Raw genomic sequence first — 23,803 nt, 5'->3', positions numbered from 1 at the left:
AGCTGTGCCCTCCAACAAACAAAACTCATCATGATAGAATTTTAAAATGGAAAATATCATACATTAAAAGGATAAAACTATTAGAAGCAAATAACACATTTATGGCATTCAAGATAACTGGAAGTTTCAACACTGGAAAACTGATGATATCAAGGAATTATTGTGAATTTTATTTTTAAATGTGATAATTGTAGTTACGTTAAAAAAATCTTTATCTTTAGAAACACATATGGAAACATTTATGGAGGTGATGATATACTGTCTGGGATTTACTTTAAAATAATATGATAAGATGGATAGGGTAGTAATGAAATAAGTCTAGCATGAGTTGGTATCTGTTGAAGCTAAGTGATGAATTCACAGGTTTCATTATACTATTCTGTCTATATTTGTAGCCTGAATCTTTATAAAACATTGAAAAAAATAAACAGGAACAAAATTAAAATCCAAAATGCTTCTGAACTTTAAGATTCTGTTCATAACATTGCTTATCAAGTAACAAGTACATTCATTCCATCAAAACATTCTTTTTTCTTTTTTTAAAACATTTTTTTGAGATTGGGTTTGTAAGATGCTTGTATATAGCAAGATGCTTGTATATGCATTTCAAATATTATAAATGTTTAAAATATTATATTAATATTATAATATATAATATTCAAATATTATAAATGTTTAAAAATGTGTACTTTGCTAGGATACTTATGAAACAGAAGTGACAGAAATGTTTTAATGAATTAAATTTAAATTTCTTTTTTTTATTAATAGTTGCTCTAAACGATAGCTTTAATAATATTGTGAAACTACTGATATTAGTACTTGTTTTATTTCTTTGAAATGATGAGTCTGGCAGGGTAAAAACATGGCTCCCAAAGATATCTAGGTTCTAATTCCTGGAATCTTGCAAGTGTTAGTTTATATGTCAAAAGGGACTTGGCAGATGTATATTATCCAAGTGGGTCATAAATGTAATCACAACTGTCTTTATAAGAGGAAAGAAGAGGCCATTTTGCCAGAGAAGAGGAAAAGGCTATGTGACAACAGAAGCAGAGACTGGAATAATGTGGTCACAAGCCAAGAAATGCAGGCATTCTTAAATGCTGGAAAAGATAACAACAGATTCTCCACTGGAAACGTCAGAAGGAACCAGTCCTGCTGCTAACCTTGATTTCAGCCCTTTGGACTTTTGACATCCAGAACTGTAAGAAAGCAAATCTGTGTTGTTTTAAGCCACTACATTTGTGGTAATTTGTTACAGTGGCAATAGGAAATAATCCAGTGAGACACTTCTTAATGATAAACAACATATTTTAAAAACTCACATAATAATTTAAAAGTACAAAGTCTAATTAGCTTAATAAAACAAAAAGCAGACAGCCACCTGCATAAAAGTATACGACGACAATTCATAGAAATAGTATGAATGAGTATGAGAAACTGACATCATCTAACTGCTCAAGTAGCTCCTAAGCTCTGAGGGAACTTCATTTTGTTAATTCAGAAATAAATTTTTTAACTAATATGATATCCGTACTTTGAAATCTTCATTAATATAAACTCATCAATTTTTAGGAACAGTGAAAAAAGCTCACTGAAGTTCACAGGGTTCATTTTGTACTATAATTTCATTGGTATATGCTTCAAAATTTAAGCAATGTAGCAAATGAGCATTTGCTTTACATGAATTGGAAAATATTTAACATGAAAAGCAATTAAATATCAAGTCATTAAAATAAAACAATGGGTTTTTGAAACAGTACACTATGATTGCTTACCTTTAAAAAAAAAATCTAGCTTACAGTGGATATTCACTTTTATTCTGCTACCAGTTAACTGTTGAGAATTAAAATACTTTGCCTGGAAGAAACTACACTTAATGATTAAATAGCTTTTGTTATATTCATTACAAGAGAAGTGATAAAATTATTTTTCAAATCACTTTTTTATATTTGTAAATAATTTTAGATTCTACTGTTAACTGACATGTAACATATTTTCAAGTTGACTAACGAAATTCTCAAGGATTATAATTATGGACTAATGCCTACAGAAATGCAATGGCTGTGGAAGCTATCATCCATTACAGGTTTACCAACTCCTTCCAAATATTACATCTTAATATCCTAGCTCCCAGAAAAATATTCTTCTTTAAATGTATTCTTTTAATCATTAAAACCCTTAATTATTTATAAGGAAAGACGTTTAAGTGGTGAAATCTATCTTCCCCTATCAGAAAGTAGCAGGAGAATAGGTACCACAGAAGGGCCCTTACAAATAAGCAATCCATCTGAAGCACGATTCTGACACTTTTGTTTTGTCTTTTAGAAATTAAGTAATTCTAAGTCTTTTGTTCTATACCAAAAAATTTTTAAATCAGCCTAGAAACTTCCTAATTCGAGGATCCACCTGATTGCCCTTAGGAAAATCTTTCAAAACAATGTCTAGGTGACACCACAACTTACAAATGAAGTTACCAATAATGATTTATTTGATGGATATGTACTAAGTCTAAATAGGCTTATTATGCACAATGCTCCATATACGTAGTTTCTTATCAAAACTATTTGATAATGCAAAGAAACACAGATTGGAATTACTTCATTTATCCATACCATTGAAAACAATTGTACATAGCTGAAGTCTTTGGAAATTCCAGGAAAAGGTATAAAATACTGTGAACTTTACATCAACGGTGCCACTATATATAGCCACGCCATATTCCACTATGCTAAATGCTCACTAAATAGTGGCACTGCCACACAAATATGGAAATGAACAAATTATAAAACAACCACAGACAAACTCTCTGTACTTTCCTCAGCAATTATACCTCATCAGTCAGCTCTTTTCAAATGTAACAGTTACTCCCTGGTTTGAGGGTTTAAATAGATATTTAAATGCTTAAGTATTTCAGATTAGAAGAGCACAGCTGGTTATCATTAAAGTATATTATGATTAGAGTATACCTGAGTAAAATAATACTCACATAGCAATAGCAAAATAGGAAAGGCCAACCATGATTATGCTCTCCTCTTTATAGAAAAGGCTGACTTGTAAAGGTTAATTGTCCAAGGTCACTCAGCTTATGAGTCAGAACTCAAACCCTGGCGTTCTGACTTGCCATGCTTATTATCATTAACTTTGTAAATGAGAAAGCCTGGGATCTCCTGTGGTCATTAAGTGCTTTACCTATTCCTACACTGATTAAACAAACAAAAAATCAACCTTTAAGAATATCTCTATGCTTAGTCTAACCAACAAAGACCATTTCTATGACTAATACCTTTTGATTAAATTAACTAATTTCAGGCATATGGGAGAAATACGCATACATAGTGTGTTGACGACTTGGACAGAGCCAAAGAATCTGAAACAAATTATATTTCTCAGGAAGGAAGCTACAGCCAGGGTACATGGACCCAATCATGACTAGGTTTAGTTTTCAGCCTTTACTTCTATAGTATTCCTTTTGTTTCCACACTACTACTTCCTTCTGATTTATTCTCTAATAACTCCCAACTCTATTACCTCTATCTGAGGCAACTCTTATGGACATCTCCACTTGTATGCCCTATAAATGCCACAAATACAACAGCTCCAATATTTTATTTTCTCCATATGAATTTCCTTCTCTTGCATTCTCTATCTTACTTAATGACACCAGGACCCCCCTAGCTACTTGAACCAGAAAATTTCAAGTCATTTTCTGTCTCCTCCCACGAATTTCTAACTGATCATAAACACCTGTTAATTAAAGTGGTTTTCCACTACTCTAATTCACCCATCATTAGTTCCTGCATAAGCCTCTTATCTGATCTCCCTGCCTCTAGTCTTTTCCTTTCAAACTCATTCTCTACACTGACGCTAGAGTTAAATTTCTAAACTGGATCACACTAAGTCCATTTTCTGCTTGAAGGGATTTAAAAGCTTTTTAACAGCCCCAGGATCACGTGCAAATTCCTCAAAATGGAATTTTTCTGAGTCCTTCACAATTTGGATCTAAACTCCCTAACCCCTTCATTTTCACCTCCATTTAATTCATCCTGTGCTTCCAGACAGGCCTATAACATGCCTTGAAATCTTCCTCTTAGTTTAGCAACATATAATTCATTAATGTGACCTCTTTTGAAATGCAATGAAATCTACATTTCCTTCAAGACTTGGCTCAAATGTTATTTTTTTCTGGTAAGGTTTTCCTGATTCTCTGCTCTCCCATTTTACCCAGAATTAATCATTTCCCCCTTTACATTTACATGAATTAGAATCCTTTCATTTTAGTATTTCCAGCATTGTTAAGTACTTCACACAAGATTTCATTAGTTTGCTGAATGAACGCAAGAGGAAAATTTTCATTTGGAAACTGGTAACATTACTTTTGGTGTAGCACCATCACTACCTGCAAAAACACACTGCTCTCCATAAACATAAAGATTTCTGGGTTGAAAGCAAATTGGGGGATGGAGAAGGAAGAAAATGTAGAAAGGAAGTAAAGTGGAAAGGAAAAAACCTGTAGGAATCATTGCAGATGGGACATAATGCTACAATAAAAAACTCTTCAGATGAATGAAAGATAGAGATTGACCATGTCTCTGGTGCAAAGAAAAGAGAAAGCAAGAGAGAAAGAAAAGAAAAACAAATATAAAAGCAGTTAGTAAACATTTAATATTTTTCCCAGATAGGGTAGAATAGTTATTAACACTTCAAAAGACAAATTTTGTTTTACTGTCTGCATATTAGATTTAAATATTTAAAATAAAATTAGAAACCCTTTCTCTCTTGTAAGTACTTTAAATTGTAGTATACCCCCTTATGCCCCAGAGATACATTCCAAGTCGGCCAGTGGATGCTGGAGATTACGGATAGTACAAAACCCTATATATTATGGTTTTCCCCTATACATACATACCTGTGATAAGGTTTAATTTATAAATTGGGAACACTAAGAAATTAACAATAATAAAATAGAACAATTATAACAATGTCCTATAATAAAAGCTCTGTGAATGTGGTTTCTCTCTCTCTCTCAAAATATCTTTTGACTTATTTCTGGAATTTTCCATTTAATATTTTTGTACCATGGTTGACTTAAACCATAGATAAGGGGGACCACTGTGTTACAAGTTAATGTAAGATGATTTAACCTCCTCTACTGTGACTTATATTTTGCTCTAACTTTGACATATATGTTTTTTAATTTCTAATTTCATTTCAAATGTTCTACTTTGATTAATACTTCGAACTATTTCTGGTTATTATACTTATTCCATTTTACTAAGATCAAAAGAGCACATGGGAAATTTGATATGAGAGATGAGAAAAAATGAAGAAAAAGAATATATTACCTAATTCTTTTGAGATAATTCAATTTACTTAAACATAAAGTAGATGTTCTGCAAATAATTAGTAAAGAGACAGTTAAATTTTTTTAGCATTGAACGTAAGTTACCAATACATATATACAAAATAGCACTCACTGTTACCTTAGCAAATGTTGACCCACGACCTTCTGACTCAATTGTAATAGTTTTTGTGCGACGTAGTAAAATCTGATCGATATCCTCTTCACAGAATTTAGAACCTTCATCTTCCTCTTCCATAATAGCACCATAAGCACCTCTTCGAAGCAGATCTTCTATTTCCTTTTTGGAAAGCTGTTGAATCTAAAGAGAAAACAATTTTGGTAAAAATATTTTTAAAAGTTCATAGAATGAGAAAGTAACCCTAAAGAATGTCAAACACTGAGGTCTTGTTTAAATTGCCATTTGGGGTTTGAGATGTACTCAAGAGAGAATTCTCTGAAAGAATACATTGACGTTGCTGACTCTTCTTCACTATCTTTAAAACAAGATTTGCCATTTGCCTAAAATGGCTTCAGTTAAAACATAGTCTATGGAGCAGGAAACCTGTGATGATTCTTTTCAGTACCAGGATTTTATAATGGTTGTAAGTACAAGATATAAGACAACAAACTTGAGGGGGAAATGCCAAAGAATGTCATTTATATAACAAGACAAAACCAATGCTAGTAGTTTGACAGTTAAAAAAAAAAAGAAAAAAGTGTATAAAAATAATATAGAAAAATCCACAAATTCTATTTCGTTATGCCATGATACAAATGTTCTAAAAGCAGAGCAAAAATATGTCTTCCTTGAAAACACATTCTTAGAATTCACAAGGTCTGGAGTTATACAGACAGAACAGGATGAAAAGTATTAACTAAATGTTGCAGTATTCTGAAATCCCTCCTTACATAAAATCGTCTACTTCGTGTTTGGTATGGATCAAAATTAAATGATACACTACCTGAGGTTAAAAGTAAATGCAAACAAAAACACAAAAGCTCCAAGGGAAAAAGAAAATATACATACCCCACCAACATTACTTTCCCTTCCGCTCATGCTCTGCAGCACAGCCTTATCTAGACCCAGTTTCAGACTGGCTCGGTCAAACATCTCTCTCTCGTATGAGTTCCGAGTTACCAGTCGGTAGACTTTAACTGCTTTATTCTGACCAATTCTATGACAACGAGCTTGGGCCTATAAAAAATGAAAAGTTATAGATTCAATTTATTTTACAAAATAGCACAAAAAATATTACATAAAAGGCATTTAGTAATAAAATATTTGACAGAATATAAAAGTATATAAGAATTCTTAGAACCTTTTGCTACAAAATTAGCTATAACCTTTTTAAAGTAATGAAGGTAGAGCTCACTAAAATAAGAAATGATCCCACAGTCGGCTATAAGTTAAAATTTAAGCTCATATTTCGGAGAATATAATCATTGAAGAATTATTATTTTAAAGACAGTGTCATCAATATAATTTTAGACAAGAACATAAACTCTAGAATTTTTTAGTTGTTGGCAGCTCATCCTTTAAACCTGTACCCTAAATTTCTAAATTTTTTTCTGCTATCAACAATCTTTTCAATATATTTTAGTTCAACTGGGTAATTGGGGGAGAGAACGATAAAAACTGAAAGTGACTAACTATGGAGACCTAAATTTTATTTAAACAGAGAGAACTAATTATCTAATATGAATACTTGTTGTAAGTAGAGACATCAGAGATAACGTAAGAGCTTCATATTTTGTCTTGACTTCCAACTAAACTTAAAATTTGTGTAAGTTTTGACCCTAAAGGTTCTACACAATCAATGGTCTTTTTCACAAATTATTAATCACCTTCCAAATATCTTCAGATTAAATCATTAATTTGGTTTTAAAATTTGTAGGTGGCATTGATGCTATACCCTTTGTTGACATCTTTATTCTATCCATATCCACTTTGTGTCCACTAAAACTCAGAACTGTGCATGAACAACTCTGCTCCAGGTCTAGACAAAGTATAAGAGGCCAAATATTTTATTAGTCTATAAAGACTAGATAGGTCTACATCAGCAGTAAGCAGGAAAGCCACCTGAGAGAGAGACTTTGGGGAATCTGGTACAGTTTTCCCCTTCCCTCCTCAGGTTCTAAAATATGACTTTACTATTTGATTTCAGATTAACTTTTGGAACATCACATGCACTGTGGACAGTTGTGGGTATAAATCTCCATTCCAAAAGGAATTAGTTATGATATGGATTTAATCTAGGGATTGGCAAAATACAGCTTGTGGACAAATCTAGCCTGCCAACTGAGAATGGATATTACATATTTAAAGGACTGTAAAAACAAAAAAACAAAAAAATGTGTGAAAGCCTGCAAAACCAAAAATACAGAGGATGCCCAAAAAATTTATACACATTTTAAGAAAGGAAAACTGTATTAAAATTGTAATACTCAATATACACTGATAACAAAAGATGAATACAAGTCATGTTTGACTTCTGCAATTACAAGAGGTGCTCAAAATGGTTACCATCAGCGTTCAGACACTTCTGATTATGGTGAACTACTGTTTGAACAATGTTGACCAAAGTGTCTACTTGTATACATTTTTTTTTGGCACGCCCAATATTTACTAACTGACTTTCTACAGAGTTTGTCCCTGGTTTAATCTATTAATTTTGGATAAAGCTTTGATATTTTGAACTACATTACACAGTTACACAAATGAAAGGTTAAAACCTTATCTTTAATTAAGCCAGGTATAATTTCAGTAACAATTTACTATATTTGGTGTTATTATCTATTTAAAGTAATATTAATTGCAATACAATTAAGACTATCATGGTCAATAAAAGACGAATTTCTCTTATACTTTATCCTGTCATATCTTTTCTACATTGCTTCTTTTGCAAACTCTGACTCTCTTTGGTCACTCTAATTAATATTCTTTTGTTTCTATGAAGTCCAAGCAGTCTTAACTTACATGTATACCTTAATTTTTTGTACTATTTCATAAAAGGCATACTACATTATGACTGAATTCTATGCATACTGTATTATATGATGATTGAAAGCTTGAAATTAGGATAAGCAAACACTTATTTCTAAGGAAGTAAAATTCTAAAAATTTTATCTTTTACAGGTAAGTTATTCTTAAAGCTTCAGCCTCTTTCATATTTACATAATATACTTTAAACAAATCTGTACTCAAGTAGGTAAGCCTTTTAAGAAGTTAGTGAGATAACTAAATAAGTACTGTCATTAAATTAAAATAAAAATAATTGAAGCTATTTTATTTGGCAGAGCTGTTTTTTAGGGAAACATACATGTTAGCCTGTCTAGATAAAAATAAGAGGTGGATTATCAAAAACAGTTACATGAATTTAAAAATAAATTGTCTTAGCTAAAAAATTATTTATTTACCTGAAGGTCATTCTGAGGATTCCAGTCAGAATCAAAAATTATACATGTGTCAGCTGCTGTTAAGTTGATGCCCAACCCACCAGCTCGGGTGCACAGAAGAAAAACAAATCGATCCGAATCAGGTTTACTAAATCGATCTATAGCAGCTTGTCGAAGATTCCCCCTGACTCTTCCATCAATTCGCTCATATAAATATCTATCAAATGAAATGCAATAAATTTAGATAGAGGGATATAATGAAAACGAAGACACATTCTATCCGATGTAATTTCCTAGAATATGTTGACTATAAAATTAAGAAGCAATAGTACCCTAACTAGTTTCTATGGTTTTACTCTTCTCAATGTAGGTCCTAAGGAGGAAATACAAAGTAACGTAAAGATACAAAATCTCTGCATTCCTCACTCCTGATGGATAAATACCATTACAATGAACATCATTTTTAGAATTGGAATAAAAAATAAGCAGGCCATAAAACTACTTTGCTGATCTCATGTTTTGTTTTTTTTTTAAACAAGAAACAGAGACATTAAAAAACTTTACACAAGAAGCCTACCAACATTTCTCTCTGTCTCAATAATGGTACTCTCTCAACTGATATGCTTAACTGTAAACTATAAATCTATCAAGGGCAATCTACAATGCTGTTTCCTTATAATCATCACTGTCAAGCAATTAACTTTTAACTTCTTTTATCCTTCATTTAACACAAAACTCAAAAACTGTTAGACACCAATAAAAATGAAATACATAAAAATTTAGAAACTGGAAGAGGAATACACGGGACATTTGCCACAACTCTTCTGTTTCAAGACACCTGTTAACACATAGAATTTACTAGAGTCTCAGCAGCAGCTCCACTGTTGTCTCTAGTGCCTAGAGAATGGGGTGTGACTTCCAATAATGTTACTTTTGACATTAAAGAAATTTGGAAGTTTCCATGAAATTCATCATAACAGAAATTTATCTTTACCTTATAAATTTCTTTGTGTAAAGACATCAAGACAATGTAAGAATGGCTACTTTTAGTAACACTGCAATTTAATCTTTCTACTTATATGGTATTAAATTGAGAACAGTACATATTTTGGAATGAGATTAAAGGAGTGGAACACTAAAAATGAGATAGAACTAAAAATGAAAAATAAAAATGGACTATATAATCTATGAACTATAAACTAGTATAGACCTTTACTTTTAAATATAATGGTCAAACTAAAGTCTACAGGTGCATCTTCAGATTCCCTTTTATATAAATATTTTGAAATCCGATTAGATCACCAATGCTCTGTGATAAAATATCCTTATCAATATTGTATTTATCTAAATACTGATGAGACAGTATTTAAGACTGTCATGTATCCAAAAAACAAAACAAAGGCTAATATTAACAAATCAGAAAAGATTAAATCATGAACAAATTTTATATAGTGTATAACAATCAAAGTACAGCAAGTTCTAATTATAACAATGAAATAGATCTGCAAAGGATCTTGAACAATTTTTCTTCCACTTTGAAGATGGTTATAAATCTGTTTAAAATGTCTTTACTACAAAGTTTACAAATCGCGTAAAATGTACACTAATAAACCCATTCCTAGGTCAAATACCTGTCAGTTTGCAAAGTTTTCTAAATCAGTCTCCTTAATCCCGCCTATGACTGCAACATAAGTAGGTTAAGAAAACACCTGACACATAATCCTAAGCAATCTGTCCTCATAGATTGGATTCCTATCTAGATAAAGATGTGAGCAAAGGTGAGTTACAGTACAGTGCAGCCAGCACCTTAATGACAAACCTAGTATAATTCACAGTACGATTCAGTAGATGGACTGTACGCCTTACCTTTTGTGTATCAGATAGTCCTCCAGGATGTCAAGGCAGCGTACCATCTGAGAGAAGATGAGCACTTTGTGCCCTCCTGCTTTCATTTTGGGAAGCAATTTATCAATAAGGACCAATTTACCAGCAGACTGGATCATTGCTTGAAGATGAAAATCAGAAGCAGCTGGATTATACGTATCTCTAAATTCTCCAAGTATTTTCTCCTCAGCACCTGTCCAAAAAGTGTAAGATTAATGCACAAATGCAGGCAACTACCAGTTGCTTTTAATTTTTCAAAAGTCAGAATTAGTGCTCCTCTGAGTTCCTGCAACAAATTAAAATTTTCTGATGGTGGGTATATTACTTATTAGAATCATTTACGTTTTTGGCTAAGTCCCCACCAAAACGAGACTGTAATTCACTGAGGATACGAACAATGTCTTAAGCATCTTTTCATCTCCCCAGACACCTGGTATGGTGCCTTATGTAAGTTTATGTTTGCTAAATGTCTCATGAATGTTATTAGGGAAAGAATTAATGAAAATGTCCTAACCTCAACATATGTGTTTAAAGAAACATCTCATATTTCAACACCGAGACGACAGTGATCACCACTGAAGGGTGATCACAATCTGGATGTGTCTATGGACACCCTGCTGGCCATCAAAACAAGGAAACAAGAGAAATTCAAAGGGAAGTCACATTACAAGTCACTGTTGCATACTCCCCTCCAGGCTCTCTGCCTTCCCTCCGCCTGTCTAGTCATAACAACAGTACCAGGGTCGCAAGTGACTTAGTTACTAGACTAAGAAATAACTTGTCTTGGATAAAGTAAGATGCGGAGTATATTCCCAGAAATAAGTGAAGAGACCCAAACGTTGCACGGAGAGAACGCTAGTGGAGAATCTGATAGGACATTAAAAATAACATTACAGCACAAAAACTGAGAGAAACTAACTGGGGTTCCTGGACTGGAAAGAAACCAGGAGAAAAGGATGTGAATGTGGAAGCCCAAACATGGGCTTTGTTGCCTTTGTGAGTGAGGAGGATTGAACTGGGGGAGAAATTCCATCCGAGTTAGACTGAATCCAACTCCCGCCCCTGTGACAGGGCATTGTAACGTGGGACCCTGTACTGAAGTAGTGCGCACTGCCCCTGGTTCTAAACACTTGCAAGCCCCAGACTCCAGGCTGAAATGAAGACTCAGAGGATTACTGCCTCTCCTCTTAACAGCCACCCCAACTTCTTAATGAGCATTCGTTGAAAGGAACAAGTATCTGCGCCACCATTTTCAGCACCTTTGATGAGGTAAGGGTGATTGCAGCACTTCCTGAGCTCCATCATGGTATTGACCAAGTTCGGTACATTTGTCTGCCCTGCGCCTTTGGAGAGAAAGGAAAAATTCTTCTCCAAAATAGCCCGGTAGTATTTCTTTTGAATGTTGGTAAGTTCTACTTCAATGATGGTTTCTTCCTTAGGGGCCAACTTCTTTTCCACATCTTCTTTTAATCGTCTCAACATCATCGGTTTCAGGATGGCCTGAAGCTTCTGTACCTGCACAAAAAACAATGGAGATAATATACATGCACATTCAATTACACATACATACACAATAATTACAATGCTAAAAGAGTTGATGTACTAATTCACAGAGACCAAAAGGATACCTGTTCCTCTGTTTTTAGATCCCCAAATTCTTGCATAAATGTTGATTCAGAAGGGAACCTTAAGGGTTCTAGAAAGTGAAGAAGACTGAATAGTTCTTCAACTGTATTTTGGAGAGGTGTGCCAGTCAAAAGCACCTTGTGTTCCTATATAAAGCAAGAATAATTCACGTCAAACACCACAGTACTAAAATTATATGAAAGTTGACGTAGGTTATCAAATGTTCAGTGTTGGAAAAGCAAATATTTTTCTGACCAAAATTTTCAAGAGTCAACTCAAAATGCATCTTTACCCACAAATCTTCATTAATTTACTTCTCAATCACTTTCTCAAAACTCTGTATCATTCTCCTAATACCTGATTTTGCACACTTTTACCTATTCGTGCTTTTAAAAGAAAAGAGTTTTAAATAATTAAGAACCGCAGTTTAGATTTTCTCAAGGAAGTCGTCTTTTTAAGAATAAAGAGGTTATTTGTTTCTTTTGTACTCAATCATCCCTGGTCTGGGAATTTGTATACAAAACTGTGCTCAATCTTTATAATTTGGCTGATTATCATTTGATTTTCGCACAAGAACAAATTCTCACATCATTAAGGCTACAATCCAACAATGTGAAGGGCTGAATGGAATATGCTTCTAACCTAGAATTGCATTACAGAACTGCATAAACAGAACATTTTTAATAATAATACAAATTTTTTAAAATTCAACTTCACAAATACCTCTAAATTCCTTAGCTAAATATTTGTACATGTATCTATATGTCTGCATGTGTATATATGTGCTAGTAAATGGTCTAGAAAGATACACACCAACCTGTAAATACTGGAGGAAACGGGGAGTAAGGAATGGAACTAGGGGTGGGAATGGATGGAGGTAAGGAGCACTTCAATGTTTACTATATGTACTTCTGTATATTTGAGTTATTTGTTCAAGTGCTCATATACTAGTTATGTGATCTTAATTAAATCAAAAGTAAAAAAAGACAAACCGCTTTGATATGAAAGAAGTATACACATTAAGAAGATGACTTTTAAAAATCCTAGTTATTAATTATAACCAACATATGCTAAGCATGTAGACTTGTGTAGGAACTTTATCCCTCTATCATAAATGATCTGAATATTACAACTTTGATGAAAGGACTTTTTGTTAAAGAATTTATGGGCTTAAAAGTTATGGTCTTATTTCCTTAATAGCATATTCTACAGAGGTATCTTTTTTTTCATCCTAAACATTAATTACTAAAGCTTTCTTGAGGAAAGAGCTAAAAAATTTGAAGACTCAGAAAACAAATGAGATTTTTTTCTTACTAATTAAAGCAAAAACATCTCAATCACCACAGGTAGAAATCAGATATATCAATACTCTAAAATTTAAAAAGGCGTAAGTTTTTACCATTACCTCTGATGATCTAACCTTTTAACTATGTAGCTAAGAAACTGAAATAAGTCATAATAATGATGTTACTTACCAGATTCATGAGTTTCAGACCTTCTAGAAGTTTACAATTTTTATTTTTTAATCTATGTGCTTCATCAATGATCACACATCGCCATTCAATTGCATTAAGTTCTCCACAGCCTCCAAGAATCATTTCAAAAGTGGTGATGATGGCTTGGAATCTGTAAGCTCCTCGAATGATACGCCCCTAGAAATTTATTATCAAATATAGTAATTTGCTAGAATATCTTGCCCATAATTTTTACTTCGTATCAAATAGCATAAAAATAAATCTAATGACATCTGCTAAAAGTCATTCCACTGAAATTTTTATATATACAGACACTTCCTTAAAATAAAGTTTAGTATTAAAACTGTAATAGGTCACTGTGTTTTAAGAATATTAAAAATTATGCCAACACGATTATGTAATTTATAATTATACCCAAATAAGTATCCCTTAATAAAATGTTATGTAATTTTTAAGAGTTCTAATAACAATTCTAGGGCAATGAATAAGTGACCAATACCCAATCTGGCCAATGAAATTTCAGTATTAATGTTTATTACTTACATCTATAAGTCCACACATATAATGACAAATAAGTAGTTAATATCAAAATTAGCCTCTCAAGTCATTTATTCAGCAAATATTTATTGAGTGTCTATGTGCCAGACCTTGTTCTAGTTGATGGAGATATAGCAGTAAACAGACAAAAATAATTACCCAAGTGGGACTTACAATCCAGTGATTTGAATGTAGGACATAGGCATTAAGGAAAAAAGAAACAACACAAAAAATTAAAACAAACAAAAACAACCCACAAAAAAACAAAGTTAGAAATTGGTAAAGGCCGTGGAATAAAATAAACAGGGATGTGGAAAGTATGGGGTCAGAGGTGACCACTGCAATTTTATAGAGTGGCTGAGAGACCATTACTGAGAAGTGACATTTGAGCAAAGTCCTGAAAATGAGGGAGGAAGCCATGTTACTGATACCTAGAGAGCTACAGAAGAAAGCGTTTTTGTCAGAAATGGCAAGTGTGAAGACCCTAATGCAGGAGTATCTTTGGCAGGATTCAGATCATGGCATGAAAGCCAGAGCGCTGACACCCAGTGAGCATGGAGGGAAGGAGGCTGTACGTGTAAGGACTTTGGCTTTTACTCTGAGCAAGGAGCAACTGGAAGTTCTTGAGACAAAAAGTGTCACAATTTGACAAGAGTCCCTCTTGGCTGCTGTGGTAAAAAGAGTCTGAAATGGCCCAAGGATATAGAGAGAGACCAAGTAAGAGGCGCTCATAGGAATCGAGACAAGAGATCATCACTGAAGGTCATGAGAAGTGCTCAATTCTGGATATATTGTGAAAATAGAGCTACAGAATTTGCTAACGGATAGGAGTGAAATGAGATAAAGAGAGGATTCAAGTTTGACTCTAAGGTTTTTAACTTAACAACTAGAAGTTGGTGCTGCTATTTACTACAGTGAGGAAATTCTGGATTTTGCTTTTGGATAGGTTATGTCTGAACATCTCAGACATCCAAGTGAAGTAGTTAAACAGGCATTTGGACATGACTCTAGAATTTAGAAAGAGGTTAGAATTGGTGACATAGATTTGGGACTTTCCAGTAGCACAGATGGTACTTTAGTTGTGCGACTCAATGAAATCTCTGATGAAATGACTATAGATATAAAAGAATCTGAAGGCTGAGACCTGGGTTAACCCCACGTTTAGAAATAGAGAAGATGAGAAGGGACCAGTAGAGGGGGCTTCGGAAGACACAGCTGGTGCTATAGGACAATATGCAGACCTGGAATCCAAGTGAGGGGAATGTTTAAATGGACTGAAAACTATAAACTATTAGGAATTAGGAGAAATGAAGGGTTAAGAAAGATTGTGTGTTCTGATTTAGGTTTTAATTCAGATTATCTTAGACTAATTCATACTGATTGCATGTACTGGCACTAACAGCTCCAGTAGAATATTATTAAAATAGGTCAAGTATAAGGCTATATAGTATTTATACAGCTCTAAAATCTGAGCTTTAATGTACGCAGTTAAATTGATATCACATTAAGAACAAGGGCTCTTAATTAAAAATGACCTGGGTTTATTAAATCCAGTTTTCTTTGTGACTTTGGGGGAAACTATGTAATTTCTTTGTAACTCAGTTTCTTCATTTGCAACTGTGAGTAATATTATTAACTATTTACAAGATTGGCATTACAAAGATTAAGCGAAATACTATATGTAAGCTGTGTAGAGTAATGCCTGGCACATGGTAAATACTCAATAAATGTTTGTGGTTAGTAGTGTTATCATCTCTGTTACTTTTCGCGGGCAATTCAACACAATTTTGTTACTACTGTGATTCCAAGCTATTCAGTAACTTGAAAAAAGCAGAAGTTAAATATTCATTTAACTTATATTAAAATATACTTAAAAGAGAGCATGAAAGTTATTTCTATGTTTAAAGTACAGACCTATTTGTTTCATTGAGATATCTTTATCTTTTGGAATTTTAAACCCCTCAGATAATATTTTTCAAGAATGTATAACAGTTACCACAAAATATAATACTTAATATATAGTATTAAGAATACAACACATCCAGAATCTTCCAGCTTTGTGGCTATCATATTCATACCGAATTCATGAGAGATATTAAAATTGTAACCTGTTACAATTTCAAAATATTTTAATTGCACCTTCTGTAAAAACTGATATTTAAGTCATTTAAATGATACCATACAGCTCTAAAACTGTACATGTATATGATTATTAATAATAGAACATTATGGAAGGAAATCAAACTATAACATAAGATGTCACAGGCTCCAAAAATACAAAGATGATAGTTTTCAACAGAACTGAGAAATAATTAAAGGATTTTGTAGATGCTTAATTTCATAGAAATGTAATTGTTTCAACCACAGAAGGAGAAAATGAGGTGAAAGGAACAAAAACAGTTATAATTGGGAGGCGAAAGTAGAAGGCTATGCATATTGCCTTACTTCAACCTGTATCACATCACATGACCTGGCCATGTATTATAATGATCCATATAAAAACAGAAGAATTGTTGAAAGAAAAATATTAAGGTGCTACTGAGGTAGACGGAGACTGCCAGGTGATAAACCCTTTCCAGTTAAAAAGTACAATTTTGTGTAAAATGTGTTTTCATTAATTTTGATTATTTCTTAATAAAAGTTTTTACTTAAAGAGTCATATTACCACTTAAAACTTGGCATTTCATGTCTTCTAGTCTTAACTTTCTGTTAGACAATTCTTTCTTATAATTAATTCCATCTCTTAATTTTATGATCTGTGTATGTAGCAGAAAAATAGGAAATCTCTTCCTAATGAGTCCAAGGCCAAACTAAAATTAAAAATATTCCTCTAAGATACATGGGAGAAGAAAACCATAAAATCACCAGAGTACTGCAATAACCAATCCAAAGGTGAAAAGATACAGAGGTATGCTTGCATCTATATATAAAACAAACAAAAATTTTCAAAATGTCTAAAATCAAAATCCAGTGAACACAAAAGAGAACCTACAGCTTCACATCAATAGGCACTTTTAAACTCATGGTGTTCACTGGGGATTTAATTTTTAAAAATGGAGGGAAAAAAACTGGAAGAAGAACAAAGAGACCATCATAATTCTAAATTTAATGTCATTTTAAAACAATTAGTAAAACAATCGTTCTAGTTTAAAAATTAAAGATACAAATTTGTACATTTGTATAAATCAGCAAATTTATACTGAATTAGAGCACCAACTTGACTATTGTCACTGTTCTCTTTAGCTACTAAAATTTATTGTAAAATAAATACGATGAATAAAGAGACTTAAGTAAGATCTAAGTAGGCAATGAAAATCTACCCTAAATTTCAAAGTAATTTACATGTAATGCTCATCTTGTTCAAACCTGATAATTCAACAAACAAACAAAACGACCAAGAACACACCTGTGAGTCCCTGAAGTACATCTCATATTGCTGTATCATCTGTCTGCTAATCAGGCTCCCATGATAAACCACAACATTAATATCAGTCCATGTACGAAATTCTCTCTCCCAGTTTGCAATAGTAGAAAGTGGAGCAATAATCAGGAAAGGTCCTCTTATACCAGTCAGAAGGATTTCGTAGAGGAATGTAATTGATTGAATGGTTTTGCCAAGACCCATTTCATCTGCTAAAATGCAGTTTCGTCTGAAATAAACAAATATATTATCCAAGCATACATTGGGTTTTTCTATATACTACAATGTTTTCAAAGAGAAATATACAAAAATAATTAAAGATCAAGTTAAAACACTTGCATTTATAAAAATGTAAAAGTTGCTGAAACGCAGAGTAGCCTTATGATTACAATTTTATTATAATCCTGCAAAAGGAAAACTACAGATTTCTGTAGCTCCAAAAAAGATACCACCCATTAGATGTTTGATTTTTTTAAAGAGTAAAATGGCAAGAGCAAGGCAAACTAAATATTTTCTTTAGGAAGCATTTTATTAAATACCTTCTGTATCTCAGGGACAGTACGAGAAGATGGGATACAAAAGAAATAGAGCACATTCTCTAGCTTCCAGGGGCTTGTGTCTATTAGAGAAGCCAGACATGCAAATAAATAATAAACAGTCATGCAATGTGCTATTAGGCATTGATTTTCAACTTTGGCTGTGTATTAGAAGAGCCTACAAATCTTGAAAGAAAGAGATAGAAACCCAAGGCCCTCCCCTATCCATTCTGATTCAAGGTGTACGGAACAGAATAAAAACAGCTGTAATTTTTAAAGAAGCTCCATAAATGATTATGATATACACCCAGTTAGACTCACCAGTATTAAGTTTATTATGGAGGCTCAGAGGAGTAAGTGTCAAACTCTGGCTAGAAGAAATGTAAGACGAGAAGACCACCAGGAGGTCAGTGTTTGCCAGAGAACACAACAAAGGAACAGAAGTGTCCAGAACCTGATCTACTAGGAGACCACAAGGTGTTTAATATGGTTTTGAGAGAAGGGTAAAGGGAGAGCATAATACTAAGCAGCAGGAGGCATAAATACAGAAGGTTAGACATCATTCTAATATGCACTGGACGTCACTGAAACATTGTTTTCAAAACCTGGTTAGATTAGGTTTGTATTTTGGAGTTTACTCTAGCGCCATTGTGGACATTAGGTGAGGTGACTAGAACTTGGAACACTAACTGGGAAAGTAGTGCAATACTGCAGGAAAGAAGGGGCGGACACTTGGACAAGGGAGGAGGGACTTAGAGGAGAGAACTGATTCCACCGTTAATTATGAGTTGGAATGGTCGGGACCTAGCGATCAACCAGGTATACAGTGTGACCGTGACAGCCAGATTTCAGTTTGGGGGACGAAATGAATTGTGTTATTCTTAACTGAGATGCAAAATATGGAGGAAGAATACATTTGGTATGGAGAAAACAAGAAATGATAAGACTGATTTTGCATCTGTTGTGTTTCGAGGATCACTGATAGACATTAGGTAGCAGGAGGCAAACAGGAATAAGATGTGGGGTTCACATCCTTTTTGAGACAAAAGTATGAGATCATTCGAATATTACTGGTAAGTGAAAGCACAGAGGGGTGTAGAATATGGCTTAAGGAGAAAAAATATGTCAGCTGAGAAGAAAAAGACAGAATGTGGGGCAAGAAGGACCAACACTGCAAACGTAGGCAGATGAAGAAGATTCAGCAAAGACTATTGAAAGGGATGGTCACAGAGGCTCTGGAGAGCTAGGAGAGAGTCACATTCCAGAAGCTGTTGAGGGTGAGCATGGGGACAAAGTTTAAAGAAGGAAGGAGAGGCAACTATTACCCGATTCAGCAGACAGCAAATTAGGGCTGAAAAACGTCCTGTGGAGTGGAAAATTAAGAGTTTCAGAGCTCGCGCAGGTAACTCTTCCTAGAAATTTACCTAGGAAGTGACAAAGAGGGATCGAGGTAGCTAGAAGGAGAAAGAGAACAAGGAGAAATTTTATCTTTTTCTTTATTATTTTTATACATAGGTTAAATCCAAATTTGTTCACAGACTTAAGGGACGGCGTTGGTCTTCAGAGATGGCTTAAAGATATAAGAGCCACGGGTGACAACTGAATGAAGGGAGCTTCTGAGAAGACTGGACGAGATGCATGTCAAGACTTGAGGTGGAAGCATTACTCTTGGTCCTGGGGAGGGACCTTTGAACTTCTGATACACAGGGGTAGAGGTTAAGAATTACATTTGTAGGCTTGGGTGGCAGGCAAGAATTTAAATGAGTTCATCTACTGGCTGACCCTAGGCTCCTCTAAGAAGCAGTCACAAAAAGAGTTACAGGGGTAGGGTTGTGATAAAGGGCTTGAAGAAAGTGGTGTTTAAAACAAGCAATGCAGAAAATGTGAAAGGGTACCAAATGTGAAGGGGTACCAAAGGGAAGAAAAAAAGTATTTGGTTAACTATTTTACCTGGAAGGTTCTCTTGCGGAAAATAATGATTAACATTTACAAATACAAACCAGGGGAAATCCCGTACACTGCATGGGATTACAGGTCTCCCTACCTCCATCTGACTGAGTCTTATGATTCACCATTACTAAGTAGAACAACTCAGAAGAATCAAGTGAGAAGTAAATATACAGAAAAAGTATTCTGAATAAAAGTGTCATCAAATTTAACTATTATTACGGATAATAGTGCCTTCATCTGCTCCTTTGTATACACTAATATACTTCTTTCTCAGTCATGGTACGATTTTTACTTCTTTGCAAGTATCTTTTCATCTCAATAAAAAAAAGTAAGATAATATTGCATTAAGCATTTGAACAACTTAAAAAATAGATAATAAAAAGGGGTAAATTTGTTACTAAGTTCTGATATTTTGTATTCAATTCCTTAGCAATTGCTGACAGCCTCCTTCTTTGAAGATTTATATTAAATAAAAGACTTAATTCTTACAGATGTAATTGGTCACACCTTACTAACTAGACTCAATTATTGACAGACAAAAGTATAGGTTGGTAAGTTGAAAAACATTCTGTAACAGAGATGTTTTATGATGTTAAGAAAGGTATTTCAAATTTAATTATTAATCAAACTACCAACTTTCTTCAATTAGATTGGTATACATTTAAATAAAGCAATTGCAGTCAAAATCCTAAATTATAATTTACATTATCTTCCTGAAGTAACATCACTTTCAAAAACAAAGAGTCCATGACAGTTATAACAACAGCAGTACCTATTTTACTTAGCATATTTTGTCACATAGTAAAATTTTTTTGTTAAGATACACTACATACCTATTGTACCAATTGAACAAGAGCCAGTTGAGTCCTTCCAGCTGATATTCCCTGAGTTGATTGCCATTTTTATAGTCCCTGGATTGATCTATTTTTTTCCAAATATTAGAGGGAGGACGATCCTTAGTGGAAAAACAAAGAATGAATGATGTATTTCAAATGTTTTAATCTTCTGTACATCTCATAAGCAATACTTTTATAGTAATCATAGGAGCAGAACATTATATGGCATTAGAATGAAATTTCACAAACATCTAAAGACCAAATTAGTTCTACACAAACTGTTCCAGAAAAATGAAGAGGAAGGCATACGCCTGAACTTATTCAATGAATGATACCAAAATCAGACAAAGACATTATAAGAAAACTACAGACCAATATATCCCTAATGCACACAGGTGAAAAAATTCACAACAAAATTTTAGCAAATGGAATCTAACAATATATAAGAAAGGTAATACATCAAGACCAGGTGGGGTTTTCCCCAGGAATAGAAGGTGGTATAAATTTGAAAATTAATCGATGTTGATCAACAGACTAAAAACCAAAAATATAATATTCTCAACAGATGCAGGAAATGGATTTGAAAATCCAACATCTATTTCTAATAGCAACTGTCTTTAAATTTTGAATAGAAGGTAATTTCCTCAGCCTGATAAGGTACATCTTTGAAAAGGCCAAAGTTAACATCAGACATCATGGTTGAGACTGAATGCCTTGCTCCCTAAGATCAGAAAAAGATGAAGATGTTCACTGTCACCATTATTCAACACTGTACAGATGCACTGTACCACCTCCACCCCAAAAAGAAAATCTTTCCCTATTACAATATCCCTTGATCCACTCCTCCCTGAACTAACAAACACGTTCTTTTTCCTGCTTCAAGAAAAGGAATTTAGAAGTAAAAAAAAAAAAAAAAAAAAAAAAAAAAAAAAAAGGAGGTTAGCTGCTGTTCTCTTGGTAATAGACTACGAATATTACTGGGAGATAAATTGAGAAGACCAGAAAATCAGGAAAATACAAGAAAAAAAATTATAAAAACAATATCTCTTCCATGCAACAATTAATTCATTTACTTTTCTTACACCACCTCTCCAAATTTTTCATGAAAGACTGCCTCACTCTGGTGCTAATCCAAAAGTGATCCGTTCCTATCTTTCCACGTATAAACTCCCTCTTAAGTAAAACATTTCTATGACCAAATTATATTTGAAAGAGAATAGGCCAAAATATTTAATAAAATCATAATATGTATCCTCTAAGTGAATTTCTTTTGGGCTCCCTAAACTGGATTGACATGACAACAATCCTGTTTTAGAGAAATGAAAGTAAGAAGTAATGTTATTTTTAGCAATATCACAACTTGCCCTAAACTTCTAGAATTCTACTGTTTCTGTGATAGAAAAATCAAAAACTGACTCAATTATCTTTTTTTTTTCTGAACAGGGAAAAGATATGCATGTAATCTATAAGAAATCAGTGTGCCTAATTTATATATGCCTTTAACAATATTCTATACAAAAGGTTCTAAAAATAAAGCTACTATGGCAGTAGATGAACTATTTAGTTATGGATAAATAACTGGTTTACAGAAAATATGGGAAAAGTTGATATAATGTGGATTTTTTGATAGAGAATTAATTACTCTAAATAGATTTAAAACTGATATATGTGGTATTTTTATACATGAAAAGAAAGTTATTAAATTCAGATATGAGGTAGAAGTATTCATAACTTTTCTGGAGGGAAATTTGGAAGGAAATACTCATCACAATTTTAGATACACATATGCTCTGACCAAACAATTAAATTTCTGAATTCTGAATTGTTATAGGAACTTGTACAAGGGCATAATGTTCAATGTAGCACTGCAAAAAACTAGAATATCCACTAATGGAGAAATAGTTAATACATATATGATACTATGTAGCAATTTTAAAATACAGTATTAATTGTATACAAAAGACTAAATTAAAAATTCAAAGATTACATTAAACCTGCTGAATAAAGAAGTGCTAGGATTTTATCAAGTTGTCTAAGATATGTTCTTACCAAATGTCTTGTGTCAGGTCTTAAAGCTTGCAGTTGCTCAAACTCTTCTATTTTTGCAAGATCTACATCTTCTTTTAGTTCCCAGGTACTATCTTCATACGGTAATGAGCACCACTTTACTAAATAGTAAATAACAGGCTGTAAAAAAAAATTATTTTTTTGTTTTACCATCTGGAAAAATAGTTAGAAAGAGTTTAAAGATATTAACCTACATCAATAAAAACTAATAAAACACGTTTTATTGTTCTTAGGTCATTAACTTTTTTAAAAAGTAAGTTTTAACACTGGAAAGTTTTAGGTTTCTCTTACTTAAAAATTTTTTTTACCAAATATTTACCTCACCAGTATCTTTATCTTCACAAAAAGAGACTTCTAACACTCTGTCTACTTCAACGTAGTCTGGGTTAAATGGTTCTTCTTCCATCTAAAATTAAAAAGTAACATAATATTTGACAAAGAAGTAGAAAGATAAAATTTACTAGCTATTCATTATAAGACAAATACATTCAGTTTGATTTCAATTAAATTTCCAATAAATGGAACATTTCCTTTTTAATTTCCCAAAGATATTTAGGACATCTATATTATGAATCACCATGTTATACACAATAAAACCAACCAAACAGCACAAAAACATAAGGTACTCCAGACAAGTAAGTTACTCTAGAAGATAAGTGCTTTAGAAGTGTCCTAAAAGCTGTCTCTGTACCATTCTTTTGCTACCTTCCTCAAGTCCAAGAGTTGAAGACCAC

General features: G+C 33.2%; 1 protein-coding gene across 8 annotated transcripts in view; it reads right to left on the bottom strand.

Moving 5' to 3' along the window:
• Nucleotides 1–23,803, bottom strand: part of CHD9 (chromodomain helicase DNA binding protein 9) — a 132,035-nt gene that overhangs the window by 48,689 nt on the left and 59,543 nt on the right. For all 8 annotated transcript variants that reach the window (XM_033127233.1, XM_033127234.1, XM_033127232.1 and 5 more), the window contains 11 exons: nt 23,389–23,475; nt 23,052–23,189; nt 21,000–21,121; nt 17,666–17,909; nt 13,723–13,899; nt 12,250–12,393; nt 11,881–12,136; nt 10,604–10,814; nt 8,759–8,954; nt 6,369–6,536; nt 5,481–5,660 (listed from right to left, as the gene is read on the bottom strand). In XM_033127233.1, the coding sequence (XP_032983124.1) occupies nt 5,481–5,660; nt 6,369–6,536; nt 8,759–8,954; nt 10,604–10,814; nt 11,881–12,136; nt 12,250–12,393; nt 13,723–13,899; nt 17,666–17,909; nt 21,000–21,121; nt 23,052–23,189; nt 23,389–23,475 (1,923 nt within the window). The remainder of the gene's footprint in view (nt 1–5,480; nt 5,661–6,368; nt 6,537–8,758; nt 8,955–10,603; nt 10,815–11,880; nt 12,137–12,249; nt 12,394–13,722; nt 13,900–17,665; nt 17,910–20,999; nt 21,122–23,051; nt 23,190–23,388; nt 23,476–23,803) is intronic.

Source organism: Rhinolophus ferrumequinum, chromosome 15 (genome assembly GCF_004115265.2).
Source record: "Rhinolophus ferrumequinum isolate MPI-CBG mRhiFer1 chromosome 15, mRhiFer1_v1.p, whole genome shotgun sequence".
NCBI classification, from domain to species: Eukaryota; Metazoa; Chordata; class Mammalia; order Chiroptera; family Rhinolophidae; genus Rhinolophus; species Rhinolophus ferrumequinum.
This window is presented reverse-complemented; position numbering and strand designations above follow the sequence as displayed.